Below are 26,567 nucleotides of genomic sequence, written 5' to 3'. Positions count from 1 at the left end.
TAATAGACTACAGTTAGGACTGGGCTATAAGACTGAGAAGTTCTGTGGCACTCATGTTGGTTTAATCACTTTCATGTCCATCCACTACAGAAACCGGAGCCAGACAGTGAGTTCTGAGACCAGCGTGGATGAAAGTGGAGTCTTTGAAAGTCTGAAGGCTGAAGCTTCCTCACCACAACAGTTGTTCTCAGGCCTGGCAGGCATCCCCTCAGGCACCATCACAGCCACCCCGTTCCAGTCAGGTTTGGTCCTGGGCTCTTCAGCAGGAGGTGGGGAAGTATTCATTCAGATGCCAGCCCCAAGGGAGGAAGGGAGCAGTCGTACTGAGGGAGCACCATTCCACCACCGGCAGTCATCCCATCATTTCCACCATGGCCATCACCGGGGTTCATCTCTGCTGCACATGGCAGGAGGGGACCGCCATGGGCACGCTGACGAAGGCAGTGATGAACAAGCTGGAACTCCAGCCCCAGCTCTTTCAGAGTTAAAAGCTGTGATTGGATGGCTGCAGAAGGGACTTCCCTTCATCTTGATCCTCCTGGCTAAAGTTTGTTTCCAGCACAAGCTTGGTAAGCGTCTACCCTTTCTGGATTGTTAAGTGTATTAGAGAGTGGTTAGGGAGCTTTAGCATGCTGTGGTGTCTGAGACATTTATCTGCATAACAGTGTCTAGAGGTAGTCTAGCATGAAGGGGACATATTTAAATGCATGCATTAATGCAGCTGATAAATTCACCCTACTTTCAGTCCAAGCTGTTTTCATCTGTGTCAGTCCCATCTTTTTCCTGTCCTGGCCTGTGGGATACCAGTTCTGTTCCTTTTCCTAATCTCTCCTTGAAATTCCTGTAGGGGCTGAGGATGTTACCAAGGCTTCTCCTTCAGACCTCTCTCCAGGAGAGGTGGGGAAAGCTTACATTAGTGACTAGCAAAGGCTTCTGTGTGGCATAGAAGGGTTCAGAGGGACAAGACACTTTTCTAGCTGGAAAGATGGAAGTTGTGAAATCAAGCCAAACAGCATCAGCAATTATGTCTTACAGTTTCCTAAACAATGTGTCTATATAGGTTTCTTTAATAGGAGGCAAGTCTTTCAGCCTCTCATTGCTCATGTCAAATCCATTCTTCTAATGCTTCTCTTACATGAAATTATATGTGTGGCCTGTCTGAGGATCCTTACTCACTCTGGGAGTAATACGTTGAGATTATCATCACAGGGATGCCAATAATCCTTTAGTCCACTTTACAGTTCTGCCAGTATTCCCCAAACCAGGTATTGATTCATGTCTGAAGCATCTTGCTCCTTGAATTTGATCTCTGTGGTTGTGATAGTGTGCCTTGTCTTCAGCAAGCTGCTGAACTGATATTGTAACACTGTCATCTAGCTGAGTTCTGTTTGCACAACATGGCCACAACTTGCAACACTTCTTCAGCACAGAATGTGACATTAGGATGGAGTGTCTGTGTTGGATGGTGTGGCAAATGCTCACTGCAGTAGCTTCATTTTCATTTGGACTGAATTGTAACTTTATAGAGTCCACACTGCCCTGGTTTAATCACTGTTACACTCAGTTCAACCAGAGTATGACCCAGTATTTTTTTTCTAAGCTTAAGATGCTGACATCAAATGGCTTAAGGCTGAAGATCCTCCTGCTCAGCCCTGCTTACTCTGACAGTGTCTTTCCCTGCAGGGATTGCTGTGTGCATTGGTATGGCCAGCACATTTGCATATGCCAACTCAACACTCCGGGAACAGGTCACTCTGAAGGTCAGTACAGGCACTTACTCTCCTATGGTGCCAGGAAACATCACTGCACACAAAACAATGTCTCTGTTGAACCTTCCTTTGCAATGTAGGGCTGAAAGCTGTTATATAAATACATATCTCTCAGATTAAGAGTACTGTGCTGTAATCCCCACTTCCTACTTCTCCCCATTGATGCTTTCCCACAGTTTATATCCTGCTCTTTTTGTTTTATTATACTACACTTTCATAAGAGAGGAAAGGTCAGGGATATTATAATGTGCTCTTGGCTCTGCCACTGCTGTCAGTGCATCTTCAAGCACTCCTCTGCACCTCAGTTTTCCATTATGTACCACAGAGGTGCTGAAACCTAATCACTAGTTAATGATGATATTTAATTTATTAGCATTTAGAGACTGTTTTGAGACATTCAGCTGAAGGATTTTGTAGCTGTATTGCTTGTTAGTATCTTGATAATGCTCTAGTGGTAATATGCTTAGAATATAAAGAAACCAGGAGATCTTTTCAGGCCTTATAATCAGTGTCAGCAGAATACTTCAACAGCACTGAAAGCACAAGACAAGAATTGCTTTTCTGATAAAAATTACATGGGTGTCACAAGTGTATATTTCTATCCACCAGCAGGAGTGGAATAAACGTGATACAGTGCTGAATGAACAGATAAATTGCACAATCATGTAATAGATTGCTGTTGCCTTGCCCTTTGCACATTTGTCTTTCAGGCAGTGTGCCCCTTAATCCACCTGCTTTAAATCTCACCCTAACATCCCTGGCTGTTGAGTAGCTGCAAAGATCTGTTTTCATAATAAATCAGCTCCCAAGAAAAATGCTGTGATTTTTCCTCCCAGGAGTAAAATTTACTCTGATATTACACCAAGCCAAGACCCAGGACAAGATCTTCTGCCATCCACTTCCGTCTGTAATGTTCCATGTCTTTTGAAACTGAAAATTTACACTTCTTTTGACCTTCAATTATTTCTTCAATCAAAAATGCGTGTTCTAGAACCAGCATGCATCCAGATCACATTCGCAGGTGCTGCATGCAGTGATGGCTTATGTTATATTTGATTTAGCTAAGCCTTCTGTGTGGCTTCAGGTCTGTTTGTAAATCACCCCTTTGACAAAGCGTCCTTTCAAACAGGTGACAGCTCAGAATTATAGGACAACATATGGACTTTTTTCTTTCTTTTTGTTTTAACCTCTTGTCAAACTGCACTTTGAATATCAGGAGAATTTAGATGTCCCAAGAAAGATCACAACTTTGAAAACTGAATTCTGCAAGTAAGGCTGTCATCGTCACTGGTGTATTTGCTTTTCTCTGAAGTTACTTTTTTGTTAAAATGTTAGCTCAGTGAGAGCCATTTCTGCTTGTGTTTCTGTGTATCTTTACCTACAGCCTGTTTCTGAGCCCTAGTCCTATGTAAATTAACTACTGAACACTTAGTGGCATATTTGTATCCCCTGGGTTGGCCTTGCATTTTTCAGCAGTCAAAGACTTAGCACAGTCATTGAGACTTTGAATTTATCCTCTCTGCTTCTTTCTTCTTGCTCAGGAGAAAAGATCAGTGTTGGTTGTCTTGTGGATCCTGGCCTTTCTCACTGGAAACACCTTGTACTTGCTCTACACATTCAGCTCTCAGCAGCTCTACAACAGGTGAGCAACATTTCCATTGTTAATGATAGAAGGAAGTGATAATTTCCAGGGAGGAAAAGAGGGAAACCCACTTTCCTCCACACTCTGGGAGGAAATGTGCATAATGAAGGTATCTGCTGTCTTTGTTAATATCATTGTAATACCTTTCAATGGAGGAAAAGAGTCTGTGTGTTACTCCCACCAGTGGACTATGCTCCTGCCAATGAATGACATAACCAGGGTCTGAATGGGTCAGGGTGTGATGATGCACTGCCATGCTGCTGCTTGAAACATGGACACTTGCAGTTGTCTTACATATCAAAGCAGGGTGGATACTTTTTAATAGTGGGGCTTTGAATTTTTACTACTGTGACTGAACATAAAGAGGTGTTGGAAGCAGGTAAGAGATTGTCCCACTGATTTTCCACTTCCTCTAATGTTTCCTTTTCAGTCCATCAAGCTTTGAGTCTATTACAGGAGATAAGCTAGAGATGAAATAATAGTGTTTTACTTCTGTGTCCTCTGGGCCTGGAGGCATTTGGATCTGAGGTAACTAAGATAGCCTCTGCTTTCAGATTGTGACTGAAGCAGTTCTCATATACAGGCAAGTAAGTACCCAGGGATTTGGTTCAGTACTATCCCTGTCTGTTATAAAGCAGGGATTAAATGACATATAGGAAGCAAAGATGCAGAACTTAAGCAAGGGAGTGCTAGTAGAATAAATAGGAAGGAATGGAGCAATGTCAAACCTAGTTATGTGAGAAAAAAGTTTTTATATTTGTAGCTAAAAAGATAGGAATTATCTTCCCAATGAAAAATATATTTGTCCCACTGAAGACCACTTAGAACTTCAGACTGAAAATACAATGTGTGTCACATGCATCAGTTGGAAAGTGGCTACATGGCTCTTGCCTATGTTTTTTCTGTCATTTATTTCATTGCTTCCCTGCTTCTTCCCACTTATACTGTATAATAAGTGGAAGAATCAAGGTCTGCCCACACCCCTAGTATCCTTTGGAATTACCCCTAATGTATTTGGGTTTGATTATTGGGAAGCTGTGTATGTAAGTGCTTCTAGGAAGAAGGAGAGATGAGGTGTATGTGTGGGTTCAGGTGTGAGATGGTAAACCATGGGATACTCTACTTATGGGAAGGCTTATGGGAAGGAAGAGGGAGGGTTAAGGTTAAAAGCATGAATGGGACTAGTCTGAAATGAAGGCTAGATCAATAGAAGGGTTTCAGGAAATTGGGACCATCCTACACACTGGTTAGGCCATGGGTTATTAACAGCGAACAGACTGGGCAACAGCTTCAGTGGCAAGCCCTGTTCCTCCCAGTGTTGTGGAGGTGCCTGCTGAGTCATGCTTGGGCTGGTGTATCTATTGCTTGCTGTGTGGGGACCTGTGACTATTCACAAGACAGGCTTGGGAAATCAGAAATAGCTGCTTTGCTTTTGTTTCTTTCTGGCTTATTTTTAATTTTCTGATTTATTTACCTTTTGCTTTTTTTTTCCTAGTGCATAGATAGTAGTAAAGTCTCTGATTCTGTTTCTGTTTTTAGGGTGTAATTTTACCTGTTGTGCTGTGCCAGTGTTGTGAGTATTTTAAATTCATGTTCAGGCTTTTTGTTCTGGGTTGGTTATTTTCCTTTTACTTTTTGGTTTGTTTTAGTCTAAGTTTTTGCTTTCTATGACGAGGCTTTAGTAGGTACATTTCTGAAGAGGAATCCTGGTGTTTCAGTCTCATTGCTGCTCCTGTCAGTAGCTCCTGCCCATTGCTCTATGAAGTTCTGGTGTCCTGGAATCCCCTCTTTAAAGGGCAAATGTGCAGCCCAGTCAATAACATTGTGTCAAGGGAACTACATTTCTGGATCTTTGTTTCTGATAAGAGTTACTGCTTAACACAGTCCAGCTTCTGCTTCAGACAGTGGCAAGCTACTATCAGGACATAACACACCTCAATTCCTGATCTCTTTGCACATTAACAGTGCTTCCTTTGTCACCAGCATGTTTCACATGCATAGATAGCTTTAGAGATTGCTGCTCCTGCAGCAGTTCTACCTGCAGCAAGCCAGTTGCAGAGGAGACAGTGGTCTTGACTTCCCCAAAGAATCATAACTACTGCTGACTTCAAAGGGTAAGCTTTTATAGTCAGATCCGCTGGAGCAAGCCTGTGGACTAAAGGCACTGCCATTAGACGAAAGCTCACAGTGTGGATTGCAGTCTTCCAAAATAGGTTTCATACATGTTTGGGTCCTGTTTTGTGATAGTGGGCAAACCTGCTGACCTCAGTAGGAATGGGCAAGACCAAAGTCAGGAGGCCCAGAGGAACCATGGGACTAATCTGCATGTCTTATTCCTATTGCCCTTGGGAACTGAAGTTCAGTGGAGTTCCTAGACTTTCTCTAGCCTGCAGTGGATAGAGCTGCTCATCAGGAAGCTTAAGTGAGGTTCTCCTTGCTGGTATCTGAGCCTTGGTGTCATGCCTTTCAGCCTTATATTTCTGAAACCCAACCTGGAGAGGCTGGACTTCTTCGACCTGATGTGGATTGTGGGCATCGCAGACTTTGTACTCAAATACCTCACCATTGCACTGAAATGCCTAATTGTTGCCCTGCCAAAGATCATCCTTGCTGTCAAGTCAAAGGTAGGAGTCTCTTTTCTTCTTGCTATATGGATGTTTGTCTTTGATAACCTGATACCTTTGCAACATGTTTCCAGCATGAAATATGGGTGGAAGAATAAAAATAGTAAAACCTTTGATAAAATTTGGGCGGAAAGTCACCTGGTGAGTCAGCTTTTTGGCTTTTGAGCTATCACAGGCCTGAGGTTTGGTAATCCCAGCAAGTAATTCAGCTGTAGACAGGTAAACATTGCTTGAGAAGGAGTAGTTACTAGCAATGAGATAAAGGCTTTTCCGGTTGATCTTGTTCTAAATCTTGTTTTCTGAGTAATCTCTGCAAGGAAGTATTTCTGAACCACCAATCTCTTCACTTTATGGGAGGAAATTGCAAGTACTTATCTCTTTGGCTTTATACTTTGGTCAAAGAAGTAACAGCATTAAATGTAAGCTTCTGATGCCACAGAAGACAGCACCAGTTGTGACCATGGGCAGAGAAATACTTTAACTAAATAGCTAACAAATGTTTAGGAAAGCATATATAGATTAGGCCTAACTTTTGAAACTTTCTCACTATGTTCTCTTTTGAAAGCCCTTTTCATACTGTTTTTTGACATGCACATGAAGTGCCTCTTCCTCCACTTGGTGGCAACTACATTTGAGTGGCAAATGTAGCAGTGTGTACTGTTTGCATTTGGTAAAGAATCTTCCTGGCAGCTGTTGGGATGAAAGGCAGGATGGAGATGCCAGATACCATCATTCATTGCTGAGAGTCTCAGGCAGGGCACTTAAGGGGATGTCTAAACTGGGAATAGTTTTGCTTAGAAATGACATGGGTGGCAGGGGAGTTGAGCAGTTTGTTCCTGCACAGCAGGGCTATGAGATGCTTATTAATTTATTTCTGGCAATTGTCCAGCTCTTTTTCCTTCTTCTATTATTATTATTATATTTTGGGAGATTAATGTGCTAGGTCAGAGCATAATCCAGCCTGGGGAGGGAGGGAAAAGCAATGTGAATAGTCTTCCCAAGATAAATTGCAGTGTTGGAAAAGGTTCACAGCCTTTGCTTGCTTGTCTGAGAGCTATCCCAAGTACTCATTAATCCTTGTCGGGAGAGAAGAAAGAAGGGGGCTTTATTTGCAGCTACAGTGGGAGGCTGGTAAGATCACATCTGTCATGGGCCTATAATGACTCAGAGCACAGATGCTTCATTTTTAATACCTTTTTCTGGATAGCAATATTTCTCACTTTTTTTGAGTCTTTTTGTCTTAGGATGTTGTTGATGGTCTTCTTGTCCCTTGACATCTGAAACTGCTGTTACCTACCACTATGGATCTGGATTTATTTTTATTCCTCTCTCTACAAGGCATCCATTAAGCCAACCAGGGATGAGATCTGGTGTTACAAATTAAGCAAGATCAAACTGGGATGGGAATGCTCCAAGAAAACCACAGGATACCATAGAAATTGTAATTGGTAACCACATAGCTGAGCTCTTTCCCTGAGCTGGGTGACCCAGCTTATCTCTTAAGGCCAGCACAGTGCTACACATCTTAGTTTCAGATGAGTTTTAAGCTTTTTCTCAGAACAGTTCTATTGCACTTTAAGCACATTATCTTTGACCAAGTTCTTATCAACTTATTTACTATCTGCTATCTTAATACTTGCCAGATACAAAGCTTTTCTCTTCCTCCCCATATGCTTGTAGTAATGTTCCTGCTTGAAGCCTAGCTTGTAGTTTATGAACTTCTGGATGTCTGACACATAATCACAGTAGATAGCAAGCTGCTGGAGAAATAAATTACACTCTGAATAGAGCTAGAAGATTTTTCCATGGTAGACACAGAGAATTTTGCTGATGTAACCAGCCAGAACTGCAGTTTCTAGCTGCCCGTAACACAGAGCTTTAAGTGGAGGTTGCTGCACTGTCAGGGATAGAGTTCAGCACAGCTTAGAATGAGATAGAGGTGTTTTATCTTGAGCTTCCTTGCAGTACTTTGATCATTCTGCACTCAACCTCTGGGCATGCTCCTCATTTTGGAAGTTCAAAGACATTCCAAAGCCAATCTGGCTTTTCATGCTGCTCGTTGAGATTCTGGTCTGCTGTGAATAGCATGTGGTTTCCACTGATGCTTTCATAGCCTTTCTAGTACAAGGCATGCCCTCTGAATGTCCTTTCTTTTAAGACTCTTACCTCTCCATATCCATTGTGAATGGAACAAGATTAGATTCTTTCTTTTACACATCAAAGTCTTCACATCTCCCCTCAGCTTCTCTGTAGACTGGACACCACCAGTTTTGAGTGTTTTCTCAGAGATCATTCATTCCAGATCCAATTCTGTTCTGGACTTTCTTCAGTCCCCCCCATTTTCCAGACCATTTCTTCAGCCTATAAAGAAGAGTTTGGATTATAATCCTTCTTCCCAGTGTTTACAGCCTTTTCCAGTTTAGTGTCAGCTGTACATTTGATAGGCCTACTCTGTTGCATGAAGACACTAATGAAAAGAGTGACTAGTACTCCACTCTTACCTCCAGTTAGATTCATCTTTTCATTTTGATAGTAAACACTAGGAATTTGGGCTAAAGCACTCAGTTCTCCCAATATAAAGTACTGGGTCATGTATTCCTAGTATAACACCATCACAGGAAGGGCAACATTTGACTTCAGGCGGCATCAAGATCCATCTTGGATTTTTAGCATAGGATTTATGATCTGAGAGGCAGAAAGAGTCCGTCTTTGCAATCAGAATACAGACAACAGTAAATGCGATCATGAGTGCTTGAAATGTGAAGCACAAGGACTGCTGTATTATCAGGCTACAACTAGCCAGAGTTCTCCAAGACTGAATTATTTAAATGGAATATCTTTGCAAGCAACCCCTCCAAAGAATGGAGATTGGAAATCTGACTATTTAATCCCAGACCTTCCCAGGTTCCAAACCAGCTCAGAAAACAGAGATGCCAAGAGGCTGTGAGACTACAACTGGGCTGGAAGGCAGAGAAAGAACCTGCAAGTAGGAGACAAAAGTAGAAAAAGGAAGGGAATCCCAGCATCAGATTCCAACCTTACACCTCTGCAATCAGAGGTTGTGGGAGAAGGAGCATACTTGTGCCTAAAGCTGTCCCTTCATCCCCATGAGCTGAGGGGCACATCCAGCTGAGAACAAGTTTTAATAGCAGCTGGGCTCATCATTTCTTTGGAAGGGGGGTTTGGCTCCCACCCTGCATGCTGAAGGCTCTCCATTAAGAAAGGCAAATAAGATCATTTGGTTCAATAGAAAATGAATTAAAGTAAATTAAACTGCAGGAGCCATGTGGCCTGCAGAGGCCTCCATTGTTGTACACACATAAACAGCAGCTTTTCATTTGCACTGCTAAGGAATGACAGCTTGAGGGGGGTGGAATTAAAAATAAGGAAATAAATAATAAAAAGACACAGTTGCCAAAGATTCCTTTTAGGAAATCCCGGGTGCCTGCAAGTCTCCCATCCCCTCCTCATGCTGTTGTCAACAGTCTAGTGCTGGAGAATGGAGTGAAACATGAAGGGAGAGAGGGGGGAAGGAAAACTAAACCCAAAGAATTGGAAGAAACTGGTACCCAGGTTCTGTTTTATATCTCCCTGTTTCTACAGGGGAGAAAGATACCAAGGACAAACTTCTTTCCAACAGCCTTAGTAGCAGACATGTCAGTATTTTCTTTGCATGCTCAGTGCAGATGTGCAGCCAAGTTACAAGGAGCTGCATTTCCAGAAGATGGAAAATTCAAAAGGAAAACACTAGCATTTGTTTGTTGAAAACATAGCATAAAATTACTGTAGGGACCCCAGATCCCAAACAGAAGACCCAGATTCCTCCAAGGAAGGTACCCAAAATGTTTTTTTTTTCCTCATAACAGAAGCTCTCTGCTGTGGGATCCTGGAGTCTTCTGACATCTGGTTTAGAGACCTGAGATCAAGGGAAACAGCCCCAGACTCCTCCAAGGAAACTACCTGACATGATTTTTTCCTTTGGAGAAATATCTTTCCTCTGAGATCTGGCAGAAACTCCTCCCAAACATCTCCCACAGTATTTTGACTTGTCAGTTGTGTTTGAAAGCTGGATCATTACAAATGAGGTTTCTTTTGTGGCAAGACTGGCATTATTCTTGTGAATATTTTTTGGTGCTGTATAAATAGTGGCAATGTACAAATACTCATCCACACTAGCACTGTGGACTCCTCACTGCCTCTTTGGAAAGACTTACTTTTGGCTGATCGGGTTTTTTTGATGTTTTCTTTACAGTACCATCTCATCAAATCTGGTTGGAGAAAACTTACTTATATGAAGGGACCCATTCTTTATATGGCATTGCACTTGGACTTTGGACCAGATACCTTTCCTAGGTGCATTCCATGTTCCCTAGCATGGTTTTGCCAGAGGGGAGATTGAGATGAGCTCTTAGGCAGAAGCTCTTCCCTTTGCAGGTGCTGAGGCACTGGCACAGGGTGCCCAGAGAAGCTGTGGCTGCCCCATCCCTGGCAGTGTTCAAGGCCAGGTTGGACACAGGGGCTTGGAGCAAAATGCTCCAGTGGAAGTTGTCCCTGCCCATGGTAGGGGTTTGGAACTGGATGAACTTTAAGGTCCCTTCCAACCCAAACCTTTCTATGATTCTGTATGATTGTTCTACATCACAAGAAGAGCAAGTTGGAGCAGTTTGCTTCTGCCAAAGTATTTTCTCTAGGCCACAGCCTGTTCCAGGCAGCTCACATGAGGAATGAAGGTTCCAGAGAGAAGTTATATTAATTGCAATGATGGCAGCAGCCTTCTAATGTCCCTGCAGCCTTTTCATCATGCACCTAGATAGTTATCACTCATTTTACGTGAAATTTGTGTACTTTTTTCCATCCTGAGAAAAACAAGGTTTCTTGGAGCATTGGAGTCCTGTAGATGCTGATCAAAAACCTCAGAAATATTAAAACAATCAATGGGAGCAGGCACATAGATGTACTACAGAATATCTGGGTAAAGACCTTCCTGCTCCATGTCTGTTCTCTCTTGTACTGTGTGATATGCAAGTTAATCCTAGTCTTCTCTGATAGTGTGGCTAAAGTGGCATTTCGAGCTAGGCAATGGCCTGTCCTCTCTGTACCCTCTTCTTGGTGATCTTGGATGCTATTTGGGAGAACTCACTCAAATAGATTAGCCTTCTTGGGCAACAACCTTAGTTTTGATCCTCTGGAGCCACAGGAGCTACATGATGGTTCTGCAGAGACTTTTGTCTATTACAGCCTGGGACAGATGTGATGTGCCAGAGTCAGAAGTGGGGGATTTATTACTTCTGAAAGAAAAATACTTACTAAAGCATAGGATTAGGTACTGGGGAGCTGGGACTCTTCTCTATCCCTCTCCCTATCACACTTTGAAAGTCACTGCTACTAATTTTCTAAAGGAATCGTTGCTCCTATGTGCAAAGTTTGACTTTCCAGTTTGAGACATCCAAGATGCAACTTTCAGACATGCTGTGCACCAAGTAAAAATCTCATTTTCCCCTCTAATCCCACCTTGGAATTACTCCTCATTAGCCTTGCATGGATTTTCACCAGCATCCGCTGTGCCACAATCCTGTTTACTGCTCCTACCCAACACTTCCTTATATTGGCAATATGACCTGAAATCTCAGCAGAGCCTGCTTTCCTCTCATCCAAATTGCCAGCAGGTCTCAAAAGTTGTTTTTCTAGCATCTTCCTGTTTCAGAATATGTCCTAATGCTGCTGGCAACAGAACAAGTGAGACTTGGAACTTCCCTTGAGTGCTAATCACAACTTACAGTTGCCTCATTGCAACTTCTCTCACTTCTCTTACATCCCATTTTAATTCCGCTGCGTAAAACCTTAGCATGCCTGTTTCCTTCTGTGGAGCACACGTATGCAAAGCCTTATGTCAAAAGGGACCACTAAGTCAGTGCCCAGACTATGTGGGAATTAGCAGTGCTTCTGCAGCTGTAATTTGCCCCCTTTGATGTTTCTAAATTGTGATTCAAGTTATAATTGTGTGAATCCGTATTCTTTTTCTGTAAGACTTCTGTCCATCACCAGTGAAAGCAAGGTGAGGTATTGAAAGAAGCTGTTGTAGAAACTGGAAGGCATAGAGAACAAAGAGACCATTGGAAGAGGAGGAATATTCTACAAGTTAAAGTTGAATGCTACACTGGAGAATTCAATTCCATCCTTCATTTGCCAAATAATTCCTGTGTGATTCTAGAAGAGTCATGTACAGCTGCAAACTGAAGTCAGTGCTTTAGCTTTTAATGGTAATGTGAGCTATAAAACTAAGTGCTTTATAAAAAGTCTACTCCCAGACATCTCAACTTAGACACCAAAAAAAACTTACCTTAACCTTAGTCTGTGTGTTTTGAGCTCTCATTTAGAAAATAGAGAAAATAGCTGTCCCTTATGTCAGCCAACAATGTGAAAGTAATGGGGGTTTAAAACATCTTTTACTGCAGTGGTATCATAAAGAGAGTGAAGATGTTTTAGTGATAGGCTACTCTGATTAATGCTCAGGTAACATGAAGCAATAGGATGCAGATCTGCCTTCAAGTAGCGGGGAAACCATACTCACAAGTTATATGTTTAATTAGTACCACTCACACTGAAAAAATAGAGTGATCACATTGTTACAGACCATAATGTATTGCATGTACAGAGAGAAAAATCACAATTGTATGGAAATCCTGAATTCTGCTCTCATAATAAGTGCTTGCTTTAAAGGCTAAAAATGGTCTTTATGGGCTGAAGGAGATAGAGAAAAATAGAGGGTTGTACACAAGTTACTGGCTTAGTTTGTAACCGGGAAAAAAAGAGAAATCATAGTTTCACCACATGGTATCATAAGGCCCATCAGAGTAGCTGTAACTGGATCCACAGCACAGTCCTTTGCCACTTATGCTAATGAAGTGTTTGCTAACAGTAGTAGATGACTGTCAGTTTTTATAGTAACTGAGGAAGCAGGGTAAGGAGTGTACTACCTTTTTAGCCAGGCTTAACTCCAACCTGTTCCAAGAGGTTGATGAGAGCAGAACAGAGACTTCTCTGGTATGTGGCTTTATTCCATCCAGGTATACTTCCAGGTAACATGCTATTTAATCTCTGTAGTCCAGCAAGGTAGGTGTGCTCCTGCACAGCCCAGTCATGCACTTGGGCAGGCTCACAGGCTCTCAAAAAAAGAGCTTTTGCTGATCTTGAAGACCTGTTCAACTTCTGTAGAGTGTATACAAGAGAAGATTCCCAAATTCACATGGATTTTTTTATGAAATAGGAAGTCACCTAACAGAAGCAGGCCTTGCCTTATTTCAAGCTTCATTCACAGTCAGATGTATGGGAGGAATAGTCGTATTTGTGCTTAATATAACAGACAGCTCTTCCTTATCCTAATGAGAAATAGCTGAAGTACTTCTAGCTGAGGTTTTCAGACAAAAAACAGCTTGAGACAAAGATTTGACTTTGAAAGCTTCAACCTAGATATCCAAGATATAACAAAGTTGAAAAGCAGATGACAGACAGGTACACTGGGTGTGCTTCCACCCAGTGATGGGTGCCATCTGCTTTAAGTTACTGCTATCAGAAGGCTAGATTTTGCTGCTGGAATTGTAGGGAATAATCGCTGTTCTCTAAGCTTTAGGTTCAGAAGGAAAACTATTTTTGCTGCAGTCCACTGTAGAATTAATGCTGATTTTCTAGGCACCTTTCCTGGTTTAAAAAAGGGTTGGTGTGTTGCTCTGAGGACTGAGATGCAGGACAGTACATTTTTAGAAGTACTTACTGTAGCACTACTTCTCTAAATGATGCTCAGCTCCTTTGTATTGCTTCCCTCCTCCTAGCTGTAATCACTCCAAGCTTATCAATGGTCAGGTGGCTGGTTTTAAGGGGCTGGATGGAGAGATGCACCCATTTAAAGCTTGACTTCACTCTTGTGACAGTGTAAATAAGTACCTAGCTGCCAAGGAATTCTGATACCCTGCAGTTACCACTGAGAACTGAAGGTTTGCATTAGATAAAGGGATTTTGAAAGCGTTGTAAAGGGTGGAGATTTTGTGGTTAGAAAATTGAAGTGTGTCGCTTGTTGCATATTTATTTTAGAGCCGCACACTGCCATTTCCAATTGTGCAGCTTGTCTGGACCTCTAGGGCTGCCTGTGACCCATCTTTCCATATGCTTTGTTGTGGGTTCTGGTGTTTACATGCCTCAAAAGCTTCTGTTGTAGAAGAATTTCAGCTTTGATGCCCCAAATCCTGCATCCAGAAGCTCTGTCTGATGCAATGAGAAAGCAAGCAGTGACCTGTCCCAGCCCAGCCTGCCAGGGAACCAGGGCTGAATAACAGCAGATGAGTGTGAGCCTGATGGGAGGAACGAGTCAGAGAAAGCAGTTTGCTGCCTTTAACTTGCTGTAGCTTTCATCAGAGCTGGCTGAGGAGGGGGAGGCAGAGAACTGCCTGTGTGAAGGGAAGGAAGTGACAGCATAGTCATTAGCAGACTGTGACCCTCTGTCACAAGGGCACCCGAAATAAACGATGATTGCATTGAAGCATGAGGCTGGATAGAGACCTCTGTGCTAATTTAATAAATTGCTTGCATTTAGGACTCCAGATTGTTGCTATTCCATTTTTGCTATGTGATGCCACCTGGGATTAACAAGGAGGAGGGGATTGGATGGGAGAGAAGAAGAAAGCAGCCCAGGTCCGTTAGCAACCGCTGGTGTGACCTCACTCCCTGTCCCTGGGGGGATATGAGATCATGAGCATGCCAGAGCCCTCTGAAGGATTCGATTTGCTCAGTGCAGCAGGACGGCCTGAGGAGTGAGCTCATCTCTGAGCCCCTGGGGAAGGGCACTCGCTGCTGCTTAGGGGCTGCACAGGACTTAATCTCCACTCCAAATCTCCCCAGTTAACAACTGCCCTGTGATGACATCACTGATGACAGTACTGACTGGGACAGCACAGCAGAATTCCAAGGGAATTTCCCCTGCTCCATGATCTTAAAGAAAATAATTTGGCCATGTTAAAACCGAATCTTTCAGTCCTAATAGTGTCAGTGGAGGTTAAGCCTAGTTCTGCATTCACAGCTTGCCCTGACCTGGGGCCCTGTCACCAATTCTCCCTTTTAAACAGTGTGGGACAGAACATAAAGGATCCTCATTAAGACTGAGAATAGGAGTAGGGGGTTGGAGTGTGTTTAAATTAGAGCTTTACTTAGCCAGCTTTCCTAATCTTATGTGCTTTTAATAGAAATTACGTGGTAATAAAGAGCCATTTCAGTTGCTGCATCTCATGGCTGTGTAAGCCTGGAGGGAGTTTGTTACCCTGCAGGTGTCCTTCAAGGAAGGAATGCTTTCTATGGGCGTAAACACCAGAATGGCAGGGACAGCTTTGGTGCAGGTTTACAAAGGATGACACCCATTCTTTGAGACTCTTTTGAGAGAGAAGTGTTTCAACTTCCCTCTTCCCCCCCCTCTTTTTTCTTCCTTAAGGCCCTCAGGAAGGTTTGTTGTCTTCGAGTTTAAAATGTCTTGAGGGTTTGGGTTTTCTTTCGGCACCAGTCTTATCTGTGTGCTGTACAAGACACAAGAGCCAGCACACACCTGAGTGGAAGGATGCTGGCAAATAGATAATGAACTTGATTCTTTGGCACCAGCACACACCTGAGTGGAAGGATGCTGGCAAATAGATAATGAACTCGATTCTTTGGCATGGTCTAGAAAGTTGTCAGGAAGAGCAGTGCCACCTTCCATCTAATCCCTGTAGCTTCAGAAGGGGTACAGGATCAGAGACACCTACCCTGCATTAACAGTATCTACAACTTATGCCATATTAATTCCTGTAAGTCTTAATGCCTGCTTTTAGCATTCTTTAGCTTTGTCTACGTCATCAATAAGGTTTATATCCATAACTTGCTCTAAGAGTTTTAAGACACAAAAGTGTAGAATAGCTGTGTAAGTGGCAGAGCAAGAAGAACACTATGAAACAATGGAGTTATCCTTTCTACACCCCAAGTTAAATGGCTGCAAAGAAAGCTACATGTCATGAATAGTGGTCTCTGCACCATTTAGCAGTGTGCAGATAGACAGGGACCACAAGCCCTACATCACCTAAGTGCTGTTGTTTTGCCTTCCTGATAGTAATGATGTGCCCCTTGTTTGATTGGGTTTTACAGGGGAAGTTTTACCTGATCATAGAGGAGATAAGCCAGCTCTTCCGCTCACTTGTCCCCATCCAGCTATGGTATAAATACATCATGGGAGATGATCCATCCAGCAGCTACTTCCTTGGTGGGATCCTGATTATCCTATACAGCCTCTGCAAGGTAAGTAGCACCTCCCTAATAACCTCTATGGGAGCTGTAGCAAGAGCAGAGAGAGAAGCACAGCTGAAGGGAGCAAATGTACCTCTTGATTGTTGCTAGCACTAGGCAGGAAGGGAAGCTGCAGCAGATGGGAACACCATGTGCTTTAGTTGCCAAAAGCCTTTTGCTTTACCAGTATGTGGGCACTGATGAGCTAGAGGAAAATCTGTGAGTCCTCATGTAGCATTGCATCAGGCTTATGAAGTCATTGCTGCTTTCTAATACCCTTCTATAAAAGCTAGAAGAGAATGGGAGTGGAGTCTTGGGGACCAGGACTGGAAGAGATGTTAACTGTCACTAAACTTCTAGATGCAACACCAGAAGGAGGACTGCAGACAGTTAAATGTTTCTCTCAAAGCCTTCCTCTGCCTTTCAGGCAGGACAGGTACTCTGTTAGTCACAATACTCAATGGAACAGGGAAAGAGTCATCCAAATCCTTATGAAGTAAAAGAGGTAGTTCTGGCCCCATTCTGGCTGATACAAGTCCAGGATCTTAGCAATGGACAAGAGTAATGTTTCCTCACAAGCATTAAGAGCACAAAGTCTGGCTGTACAATTGGAAATTAATAAGTGTGATTTACTTAGAGTCCTGAGTTTGAGGTCTAGAAATAGTTGTATGTCTAATTGTGTGTACTGAACCCTGCCTAAAGGCAAAGCAGTAGCTGAATAAGGATCTATATCTATATTGTCCATCTCTGAGAAAGGCCAGATGATTCAAGCTTGCTGCAGCCCTGATACTTGTCTGTACCTAGGAAAAAGGGGCTATGGCTTTGCAGAAGCAGACTGAAGAACAGAAGACAGCTGAGCTGAAAACAGCTTAAAGAGGCTAATGGATTGCTGAGTCATAACTAAACCATAAAATAGATCTTACGCAAGATGTGCCTGGAGTTGCATCTATATGTTGTATAGGAATGGAACATTGCAACCTCTGCTGCCAAGAAACATAGTTTTTGTAAGCAAGGTAGGCAGAAGAAGTTGTGAGAAATGATTTGGTCACAGCAGGTCTGTGCACAGCAAACTATGCCAGAACAGAAAGAACCTGAGGCCAGAGGAATCCCCTACACCCCCATCCATTCTCTCAGCTGTATATTTTCTGGTCTGTACTCTGTCCTGCTGGAGATTTTTGTTCCCCTTTCATAGATGTCATTGCCTGGCTCCATTTTGGACAATATCCAACCCTTCTAGCTTGTGAGGTCAGGTACACAGATCACAATTACAAAGAGAGATTGTGTCCCTTCTTGTAAGAGTTACTCAACACCTGGAGAAAGCATTCTTACCTGTAGTTCTGCATGCTATTTCTGATACTTAGAGAAGCCCTTAGAGTGTGGAGAAGCAGTGAGGGCCATCTGTTCCTTGTCTCAAGGTGAGGGTAGGAAGTCAGTCCACATGCTGGGGTGGCCAGGTCAGCGGAATCTGTAGCTTGGCACACCTATGGCTGTGGATGAACTGGAAACTACTACTTACATAGCATAGCTCAGACATGAACTGGTGCTTCCAAGCTGAGCTTAAATAGAGCTCCTGCCCCTATGGGCAGGGATGGTAGGTGGGTACCCCAGGTGAGGCTTGTCAGGGCCATGCAGGCCTATTAATGCACTCGGGGCCCTGACACATAGGTGCCAGCAGTTCTTTATGGTTTAACTTGGTGTTTCTGTACTGTGAAGCCTTCATAGGTGGTGTTGTGATGATCGAGACTGGAAAAGCAACCCCATTTTGGAAAGTCTTGATGATCAGCTGTTTAGAAGAGGAGAGGGCAGCTATTTACCAGCCTTGGCTATACCTTAGGATAGGACTGAGGTGCACACTTTGTGAAAGTGCTTTGGCTACAGCCTGTGCCTTTGACATTCATGTTTTTTAATTCATCTAGTTCATCAAAGATGTCCACAGAAACATAGGCCAGCTGAAGGGTGTAAGGTCCAGGAACATGTCCCAGGTCATTATGTGGCAACTGCTGAGTACCACACATGTGTCCAGGTTAGGATTAGACCTCTGCACATGAGAGACTTCACTTGGAAGTGGAAGAAAAGTGGGAGCACGCTTCTCATACAGATCATGAAACATTAGGTGTGTGCATCCCATCTACAATCACGGGAGTTGCAGGTCTAATTCTTTGTCTTAGACACTGAAAGTATACCCAGAGGAGTCCACATTAGCAAAGCCACAAACCACATTAGAAAAACCACAGAAGCCAATTTGGCACTCAGAGCTTCTGTGCTGCTGGCAGAAATCCAGGGCTCAGCATCCCCTTTCCCTACACAAAGGGCAGGCTCAACCTGGAGAAGGGTGTATATAGCACAGCTGATGGGAGCTGTCTTGGTGTCTCTATCTGGACTGTATAAGCACGGGTCTGTGATTTTGACAAGGAAATCCCAAATGTTCATCAGTAAGGACATCAGGTTTTATTTCTTTCCTGTCCTGAACAGAAACACTCACTGTGAACCCAATTGCTGCAGTCGTATCACTAGAAAGATGACTGATGCAGCTTCAGTGCATGGGGTGATAAATGGATATTAGACAACTGAAAGATGCATCTTTTGGGGTTACAGAAAACTCCAGAGGAAAAGAAACTGAAGCGGGATAAATGGGCTGGGAAAAGAGGAGACATCAGAGCCAGAGCAGGGATGTTAGAAGTCATGCTATAAGCAAAGCAACCAGAAAAAGCTCTGAATTGGGCTGTAGGGAAGAGCTGATCCTTATCCTTGTTAGATGATATAAAGCATTGTAGTGGGCAGCCTCAAGTGCTAGCTGCTGACTGGAAACATTACTAGAAGGACCATGGGAGCCTTTTTACGTGCTGACTGGAAGCATTATTGGTGCCTTCATTTGATTCCACATCTCTTGCCTGATGATCTCATTGGCATTCCCTGCAGTGAGCCCACTTAATCATGCTAACCAAAAAGGGAAAACAATAGAAAGCCAACTCCAGGCATTCTGGTGCCTTTGTACTGGTGAGCCTTTGTACATGCAGAGCTGGTGCAGCTCTGCATGTCCTGCTTCACATCAACGCTGCCCTCATACCTGCTTCTCACTGAGGCAGGTTTAAAATGGAAAGGTCTTGTTATATCATCTGTCTCTTCTCCCAACTAATGCAGGGCTGTCATTTCTTCATATCTTCCTAGTGTTCATAGTGTCTTCTTCCCTGTGTTCTGACAGCAGATAGGGAAGCTGAAGCTACTTACCATGTCTTCACTTTAGGAATGTTGAGTGTCTCCTCTCTTGCTCAGCCCTTTGATACTTGTAGGCAGTTTATCATCTTTTCCCCCCACTTTTGTATTCTGCCAAGTCGTACATATTTATGTCCTTTAGTCTCTTTTCAGCAATCATTTTCTGCAAACTCATTTTCTGCCCTTCTCTGAACTGCTTTCAGTGTTTAATGAGGAGCCCAGAATGAAGGCTGCTCACCACGTGTAGTTACATCATGTTTGCTGTGCAACAGAGGGAGGGGGAAAGAGCAGGGCCTGGTGTTGCCCCTGCTTTTGGCCATCTTTGGGCATCTGCAAAGCACCAATATGCTGGACACTCACCCCCTTCCCAGCAGTTGAAGGTTCTCACTCTTTAGGTGGGTGCAAGCAACCCAGCCTCAGTCCTGGTCCTCACTCCTCAGGTCATTCTTCTCTTCTTAGCAGCTAATCGCTGCTCTCCCCTAAATCATTCTCAGCAGCAGGACAGGCAGAGTATCATCTGGGCCCTCAAGTGTCAAGCTGTATGGCAGTTCCCTTTTCCCAGAGGCTGAGGAAAGCTGCTTTCTTTTTCTTCCATGTGAAAAAGCTGCTTTTCCTTTCCTCTTTCACAAGCTAAGCTCACTTCTGAGCTTCTCAGGTCCTCAGTTCTCATGGTGGGAATGGGTCCATTTTAGCTCTTTCCTACTTAGTAGGGCTGCACAATTTACCCCACCACAACCCCCTGTTGTCTGCTCCTCTTTCTGTTGGTAAAGTCTTTGCCCTGCAGTCCATTGTAACCAGAGCTTTTTTGGCCACCATTCTTCACTGTCAATTCCCATTTATTACATATTTCATGATCACCATGAGGTCTTTTTTGGCACCATCGTTACTTAGGATGTTTGCTCCCTTTGAGTATCCATTTGGAGCCACTGTTTCCTGAGTTTCTGGACTGTCCACACAAGTGCATGCACACACATTCTGTGAAAAGTATCTAAACTGGAATGTCTTTATTGCAGTCTTTTGACATCTGTGGTCGTCTGGGAAGTGTCAGGAAGGCACTGAAGGTCCTCTGCACCCCACAAGTAAGTAGTCACACACATTAGAGGAGTTTCATAGGTGGAACTTTGTTACTGTTGACCGATGGAGTTGAAAATTGCTCAGTGTATCAGGATCACAGAATGAAGTCTTTTGTTGTCCAATGGCTGGATAAGCTGTATCTCTTGTCAGGGGTGTTAGGGATCTTTTCTGGTATCTGCCCTGTCCCAGCTATGGTAAGAGATTGTTGCTAGTCTGGCTGGTTTGATTGGAAACACTGTGTGATATGGATTAATCCATTGAGGCCAAAACTGCAAGAAGCTGACAAAACTTTGCAGTGCAGAGTATGAGAAAGAATTTGAATAGAAGGATGTAGCTCCTGATGTGCAGTGACTTTAAAAGAGATGCTGCAATGCACAGAAATTATCCCAGGCATCACGTTATACAGTCCTGATATTTAGATCCGTGCAGTGAAATACTGTGGCATATTTTAAAGTGGTAAAATCAATGTTCCTTTCCTGTGAAGGAAAAGAACATAGAACATCACTGACATTTGTTGGAGCTGCCTTGCTTATTCTGTGGGCTTGGGCTGGGCAGTTTTCCTCAGCATATTTCCATTTCCTCTATTACTGTTCCAATAGGAGAAGCAACATTTACCTTCCACTTATCTAAAAAGACAAGTGGGAAGCCTGTGGGTGCTGCTGCTGTTGTTCTTTCCTCTATTGTCTAACTTGCTAATAATAATACCTCCTACTATCTAAACACCTCTGTAAATGATGCTGAATTAATCCTTTCAGCTCCCTGTTGAGCTCATTACGTTCCATTATCATTGCTCCAAGTGGAGGCACTAAGAGATGGAGTCAGCTTGAGGGGAAGACAAAACAGAACACAGAGCTCCAGACTCCTGTGTGCTGGTGCCCAGATTTCTCTCCCCCATACACAGCGTCATAACACAGGTGTCTTGCCCAGGTCATGCAGGGAATCTGGGTGTGAAAACCAGTGTCTGTATATACATGCAGCCAAACCCAGAATATCTTCAAACCCTTTGACACTGCATTTTTTTCCCACCTCTCCATACAGACCTATGGAGTTCGTGCCACCAGCCAGCAGTGCACTGAAGCCGGTGATATCTGTGCCATTTGCCAAACAGAATTCAGGGAACCTTTGATCCTGATATGCCAGGTAAGACCCCAGCTTCCCATGCCAGGTTCCCCCATTGGCATTCACCTTCTGCAGCTGGGGAGAAACACAGTCAGCCTGGGTACTTCTGCAGTAATTTACTGGGACTCAATCCGTGTCTTTGTGGATATTTATTACCCTCTTCCAAACAGGCAGTGATTGAAGATTACTGACACTCTTTAGAGACTGATCCCAGCTATTGTGATGGAAAAGACTAGCCTTGTAGTCCAAAGACTGCAGTTGACAGTCCAGATCTTGGATCTAGAATACAAGACATTTTTATCTGCTTTGTAAAAGGCTTATCAAATTAAAGCAAGTAGGTCACAGTGAATCAAAAGTGCCTCTTACTATTCCTGTGAACATCTGTGCAGATGTTATCAAGCTGTCAGCCCCAGAGATTCTATCTTGGTATGTGTTTATCAGAGTTGAGATTCCAATGAGTAACATTTCTGCTGGCTCCACATGTGCTGTGGAGGTCTCAGCTTCTTATAACTTCTCAATTCTCTCTTCTTGCTCTGTTCCTGCTCTTACAGCCTGGGGCTAGATGGTGGTGTGCACTGGGCAGTCATCCTTCCTGATCCCTGTTTGTACCCAAGGCAGGCTGGAGGGAGAGTCCTGTTGTGGCTCAGTGTTGAATTGAGAGAAGATGAGGAGTGAAAAATGACATTTACAGAGAAGGGGAAACTGAGGGTGCTGAGGCACTGGCACAGGGTACCCAGAGAAGCTGTGGCTGCCCCATCCCTGGCAGTGTTCAAGGCCAGGTTGGACAGAGCCTTGGGGAACACGGTCTTGTGTGAGGCATCCCTGCCCATGGCAAGGGGTTGGAACTGGATGATCTTAAGGCCCTTTCCAACCCAAACCTTTCTATGACTCTGTGTGAGCCCAGAAAAGCAAATGCAATGAGTAGGGGGAGGGAAGGGGTTGTTTGAGCTAAGTACAGGCAGGGAACTGAGGATGGAAAAATGGTAGAGAAAACCCTCTCAACCACTTTTTTAGCCCAGATGTTGTTTTAATGTTTGCCTTTTTAATGTTTCTACTGCTGTAGTAAGAAACAGTAAATATATCACTAGCTTTGGCCAACTGAAATAGTAGTAATGCTGGGATTTATATTTCTTATCATGTGAATGCTGGTAACCAGCTCCACTGTCCACTTGAACCTGAATCATTCCTTGCTCCCATGGCTGTCCTATTGAGTGTGACAAGGCTGGACCTCCTGGCCTCATCCTGATGATGCCCTTTTGTCTCCACAGCATGTGTTCTGTGAAGAATGCCTATGCCTCTGGTTTGACCGGGAGAAGACCTGTCCTCTTTGTCGTTCTGTCACCGTTGAAACCCTGCGTTGCTGGAAGGATGGCACCACCTCTGCTCACTTCCAGGTGTATTAAAACCATTACATGTGTGGAGAGAAGACAAAGCTGGAAAATCTGGTGATCCCAAGGCCCCTGTTTAGTAGCCCATGGGTTTATCTTCGTCTTTCTTGCAGCTCTATTTCTCCAGGAGCCACAGAACAACAACTGTTACTATCCAGAAACTTTATCCTCAGAGGCAAGGAAGAGGTGGTTTATGTTATGGCAAACTCCATGACTAAGCTACAGCCAAGATTTTGCCTTGAACTTAAGAGCTTGTAAACTGCCTAGGATGTTTCCTTTATTTCTCTCCTTTTAGTATAGCTAAATGTTGCATGTATAAGGCAAGAGTACTGTGAATTGCATGTGTATAACTGATATATGGGGGAAAAGCTATCCTCTGGCTCAAACTACTGTGAGATTTTTCACATGAATTAGCTCTAGCATCCCTGAATCTTTAACCTCATAGAATTATGCTGTTGCTGTTACATTTCCCTTGAGATCTCCTTCAAATAAGTTCTTCAGAACCTCCTGCCCCCACTTCATTTCGTGTTGGAGAAATGTCCTTTCCCAGCAGCCATGTTTTGGAGTTGATTACACAAATGGCATGGGTTGAAAATCTCAAGGAACTTGGGAAAGACCATGCCAGTGACACTGGAAATGACACTTGGAGTATTTTTCCTCTTTACTTTTCATGATCAGACTGATTTCTTAGCATATGTGGAGAACAGTGGGAGGCAGAGAGAGGTTAAAGTCAAGCTAGATTTATCAGGTGAAAAGTCAAGCTCCTAACCCAGAGCATCTCATAGATCCAGATCTCTCTGTAATATGCTTCTCAGTACAGTCCCTGAGGAAGGCTAAGTGGCTTCATCCAGAGTCTGCCTGCTTCCAAACCCAGGAAACATGTGAGTCTATGCAGCACCAGTGGTGGTTGGGCATCAGGGAGGTTGAGTTTCTTGAGGCTGCCTGCCCTGAGGGCAGAATTGCACAGCAGCTTCAGGAGCCAGCCTGGTTTAAACATAAACTGGATAATCCACCTGTGGTGGTGGAAAGGGAAAGCTCTTTGAGGAGATACCTTGTGGTGTAAACAGGTGAATGACTACACTTCATGTCGATGCAGTTCCCATCTCTGCTGAGGCTGCTGGCATGGCATCTTCCACACAAATAGAGTTGTTGTTCGTGGGATGGAGCTTTCTCCTTCACTGAACAACCTCTGCTTTGTGCTGCATGCCCAGGGAAAGCTCCTCATTAGGCAACTGTGGCATTTTCCCTGCTCATTACTATGGAAATGGCTGTAAGGTTACAATCCACTTGAGTGGATCATCAGGAAGAGCTGTACCTGGGGGAAATGAGCCTGTGTGTATGTACTGGCTGCTGCCTTCCCTCCTGCTGTGAAACTCCCCAGGGAGAATTAAAGCAAACAGGAGCTAATGGTAACAGGATTAGGGCTCAACATTTCTTTGGGAATAGTAGTTCAGTACATCCAGAGGAGAAACAGGAGAGGCAGAGCCTGAGTGGGGAAGATAGTCCAGATCTGGCTTGAGAGGTACAGGGAAGCAGAGGAGGAAAAGCTTCACTTGCCAAAAGAAAGTGAGTTGATTGTTGTCAAATTGATCCCATGGAAGTGGGGAAACAAGCCAAAGAATCCAGTGGCCATCTCTAATGGGAACAGCCTTTTTGGGGATGGCAAAAAAGATGTCAGGAAGGAAGGTTTTCAGTGGGCACAGAAACGTTGTGTATGATAGTGTGGTAGTGATGTACAGTCACTGGGAAAAGGGAAAATTACTGGTTCTGTAGCAAGGGATTTACAAAGGTTTGAGCACCAGCTTGCAAGGCAATGCGCATTTGTTACAGGGTTGGTGATACCTGCCCTGAAAGTGTTTGAAAAGCCACTTCTAACTCTGATCTTTTTCCTACATGCTCCTGGAAAATGTATTTGGAGGAGTGTATGGAAAGGTCAGTATGAGCCTAACACGACAGGTAGCGGTTGATCCCATTTCCAATGGTTTTTGTTTTCCTTTGGTGATAATGAAGGTGATCAAAGGGACAGGTGAGGGATAGTTTTTGCATTCTTACAGTCTTTTTTCTTATGTTACTGAATGTTCTTTACCAGTTGGCAGAGAGTTGCTATTCAGGTACCTCAGAGACAAGATGCAGCACTGCGATCCTATGGGAGACCTTCATTCTCAAGGTGCCTCCCTCTGACCAGGTTCGAGTGCTGGGCCACCCAGTGCTCCACTTCCCTAAAGTGAATTAAGGTGAATTAGTGCTAAATATGTGAAATTTCGTATGGTGGATGTTTATTCTACTGGAAGCATTACAGAGATCACCTTAATTCCTGCAAGATGAGGAATTTACCACAGACCACTGTTATAGAACTGTTAAATTGTAACAACTCCCTTCAGTCCCTGTTCTGGGGAGGAAACAGCCGGTGCTGCTCCTGACCTGTTGACGTGGTGGCTTTGGGAGGCAGGATGCTTCCACCCTCAAATAGGACATTTGGACCAGAGAACATAGAGGGGAAGCTTCAGCTCTAGCAAGAGCTGATGAGGAACCACAGTGGAGTTCCATGGCTGCGAAAGGAATTATTCTCTCCAGTTTCAGAAAGGAAATGAAAACCCGGAGCCTTTTTCACCACTGAACAGTTATTTTTCTTTTGTTTTTTTTTTTAATAAAGTCATTATAAATATGTACAAAGAGTCTCAGCATAAGAAATTCCTTTTACAAAAGAGAGAAGCCCCATCCAATCACAAAGAGGAGCCTTCCTGAACTCGGCTCAGCAGTGAGCTTCATTTTGCTCTTGCTTTGGTAAGGGTGGAAACGTGCACAGTGACTCTGCCAGGGTTTAAATCCAAACCAGCCATGGTCAAAGCATTGTGTGTTCGCTGCACTTCACCTCCTGGAGCCTGGCTGCAGGCTAGAGATGCTGCCAACATCCTGTGGACCAGAGGTGAGGGGAATCAAGTTTGGACTTCACATTGATGGGAAATGTGAGTACCCATGAAAACCAAATCCCACTGCAGTTGGCCTTGCTCTCTACTTGGGTGGCATCTGAAGCTAGTAACTGTAACTAATAATTGCAGTTCAATACCCAGATGCTTTCAGTGAATATTTATCAAGCTCCAAAGTCACTTTCTGTAAATATTAGAAAAACCTGTTAAATTCCTCAAGTATTGAGTAGGGTGAATTCTGAAGGACTCTGATGGGAATAACATCAAAATTCACTCTTGGATTCAAATAAATATTATCAGGGGGAAGAAAATCGCCTGTTTTGTAGCTTGTAACTTTCTTTTGCAGATGGGGAGTGGAAATCCTGCAGCTTTGCCTGGAACAGTCACCCTGCCACAGGCAGAGCTGTGGTTTGGAAGGCCCAAGCAAGGCAGTGCAGTGGGGTATGTGCTGACTGAGATCTGTGTTATGCAGATGGAGCGTGGTTCAAGCCAGTGGGAATGGCAGAGGGAAGAAG

The 26,567-nt window shown here is 43.7% G+C and overlaps 1 protein-coding gene across 1 annotated transcript in view; it reads left to right on the top strand.

The window, feature by feature from the left end:
• RNFT2 (ring finger protein, transmembrane 2) overlaps positions 1-26,316 on the top strand; it is a 32,802-nt gene extending 6,486 nt beyond the window's left edge. The window contains exons 4-11 of the mRNA XM_005147832.3: positions 91-569; positions 1,684-1,760; positions 3,311-3,411; positions 5,882-6,035; positions 16,194-16,343; positions 20,558-20,623; positions 21,657-21,758; positions 23,006-26,316. Of these exons, the coding sequence (XP_005147889.2) occupies positions 91-569; positions 1,684-1,760; positions 3,311-3,411; positions 5,882-6,035; positions 16,194-16,343; positions 20,558-20,623; positions 21,657-21,758; positions 23,006-23,140 (1,264 nt within the window). The 3' untranslated portion in view covers positions 23,141-26,316. The remainder of the gene's footprint in view (positions 1-90; positions 570-1,683; positions 1,761-3,310; positions 3,412-5,881; positions 6,036-16,193; positions 16,344-20,557; positions 20,624-21,656; positions 21,759-23,005) is intronic.
• The last annotated feature ends 251 nt before the right edge of the window (positions 26,317-26,567 follow it).

The sequence above is a fragment of the Melopsittacus undulatus genome, chromosome 12 (assembly GCF_012275295.1).
Source record: "Melopsittacus undulatus isolate bMelUnd1 chromosome 12, bMelUnd1.mat.Z, whole genome shotgun sequence".
In the NCBI taxonomy this organism is placed as follows: domain Eukaryota; kingdom Metazoa; phylum Chordata; class Aves; order Psittaciformes; family Psittaculidae; genus Melopsittacus; species Melopsittacus undulatus.
The sequence above is the reverse complement of the archived record's forward strand: the minus strand, read 5'-3'. Positions and strand labels throughout refer to the sequence as shown.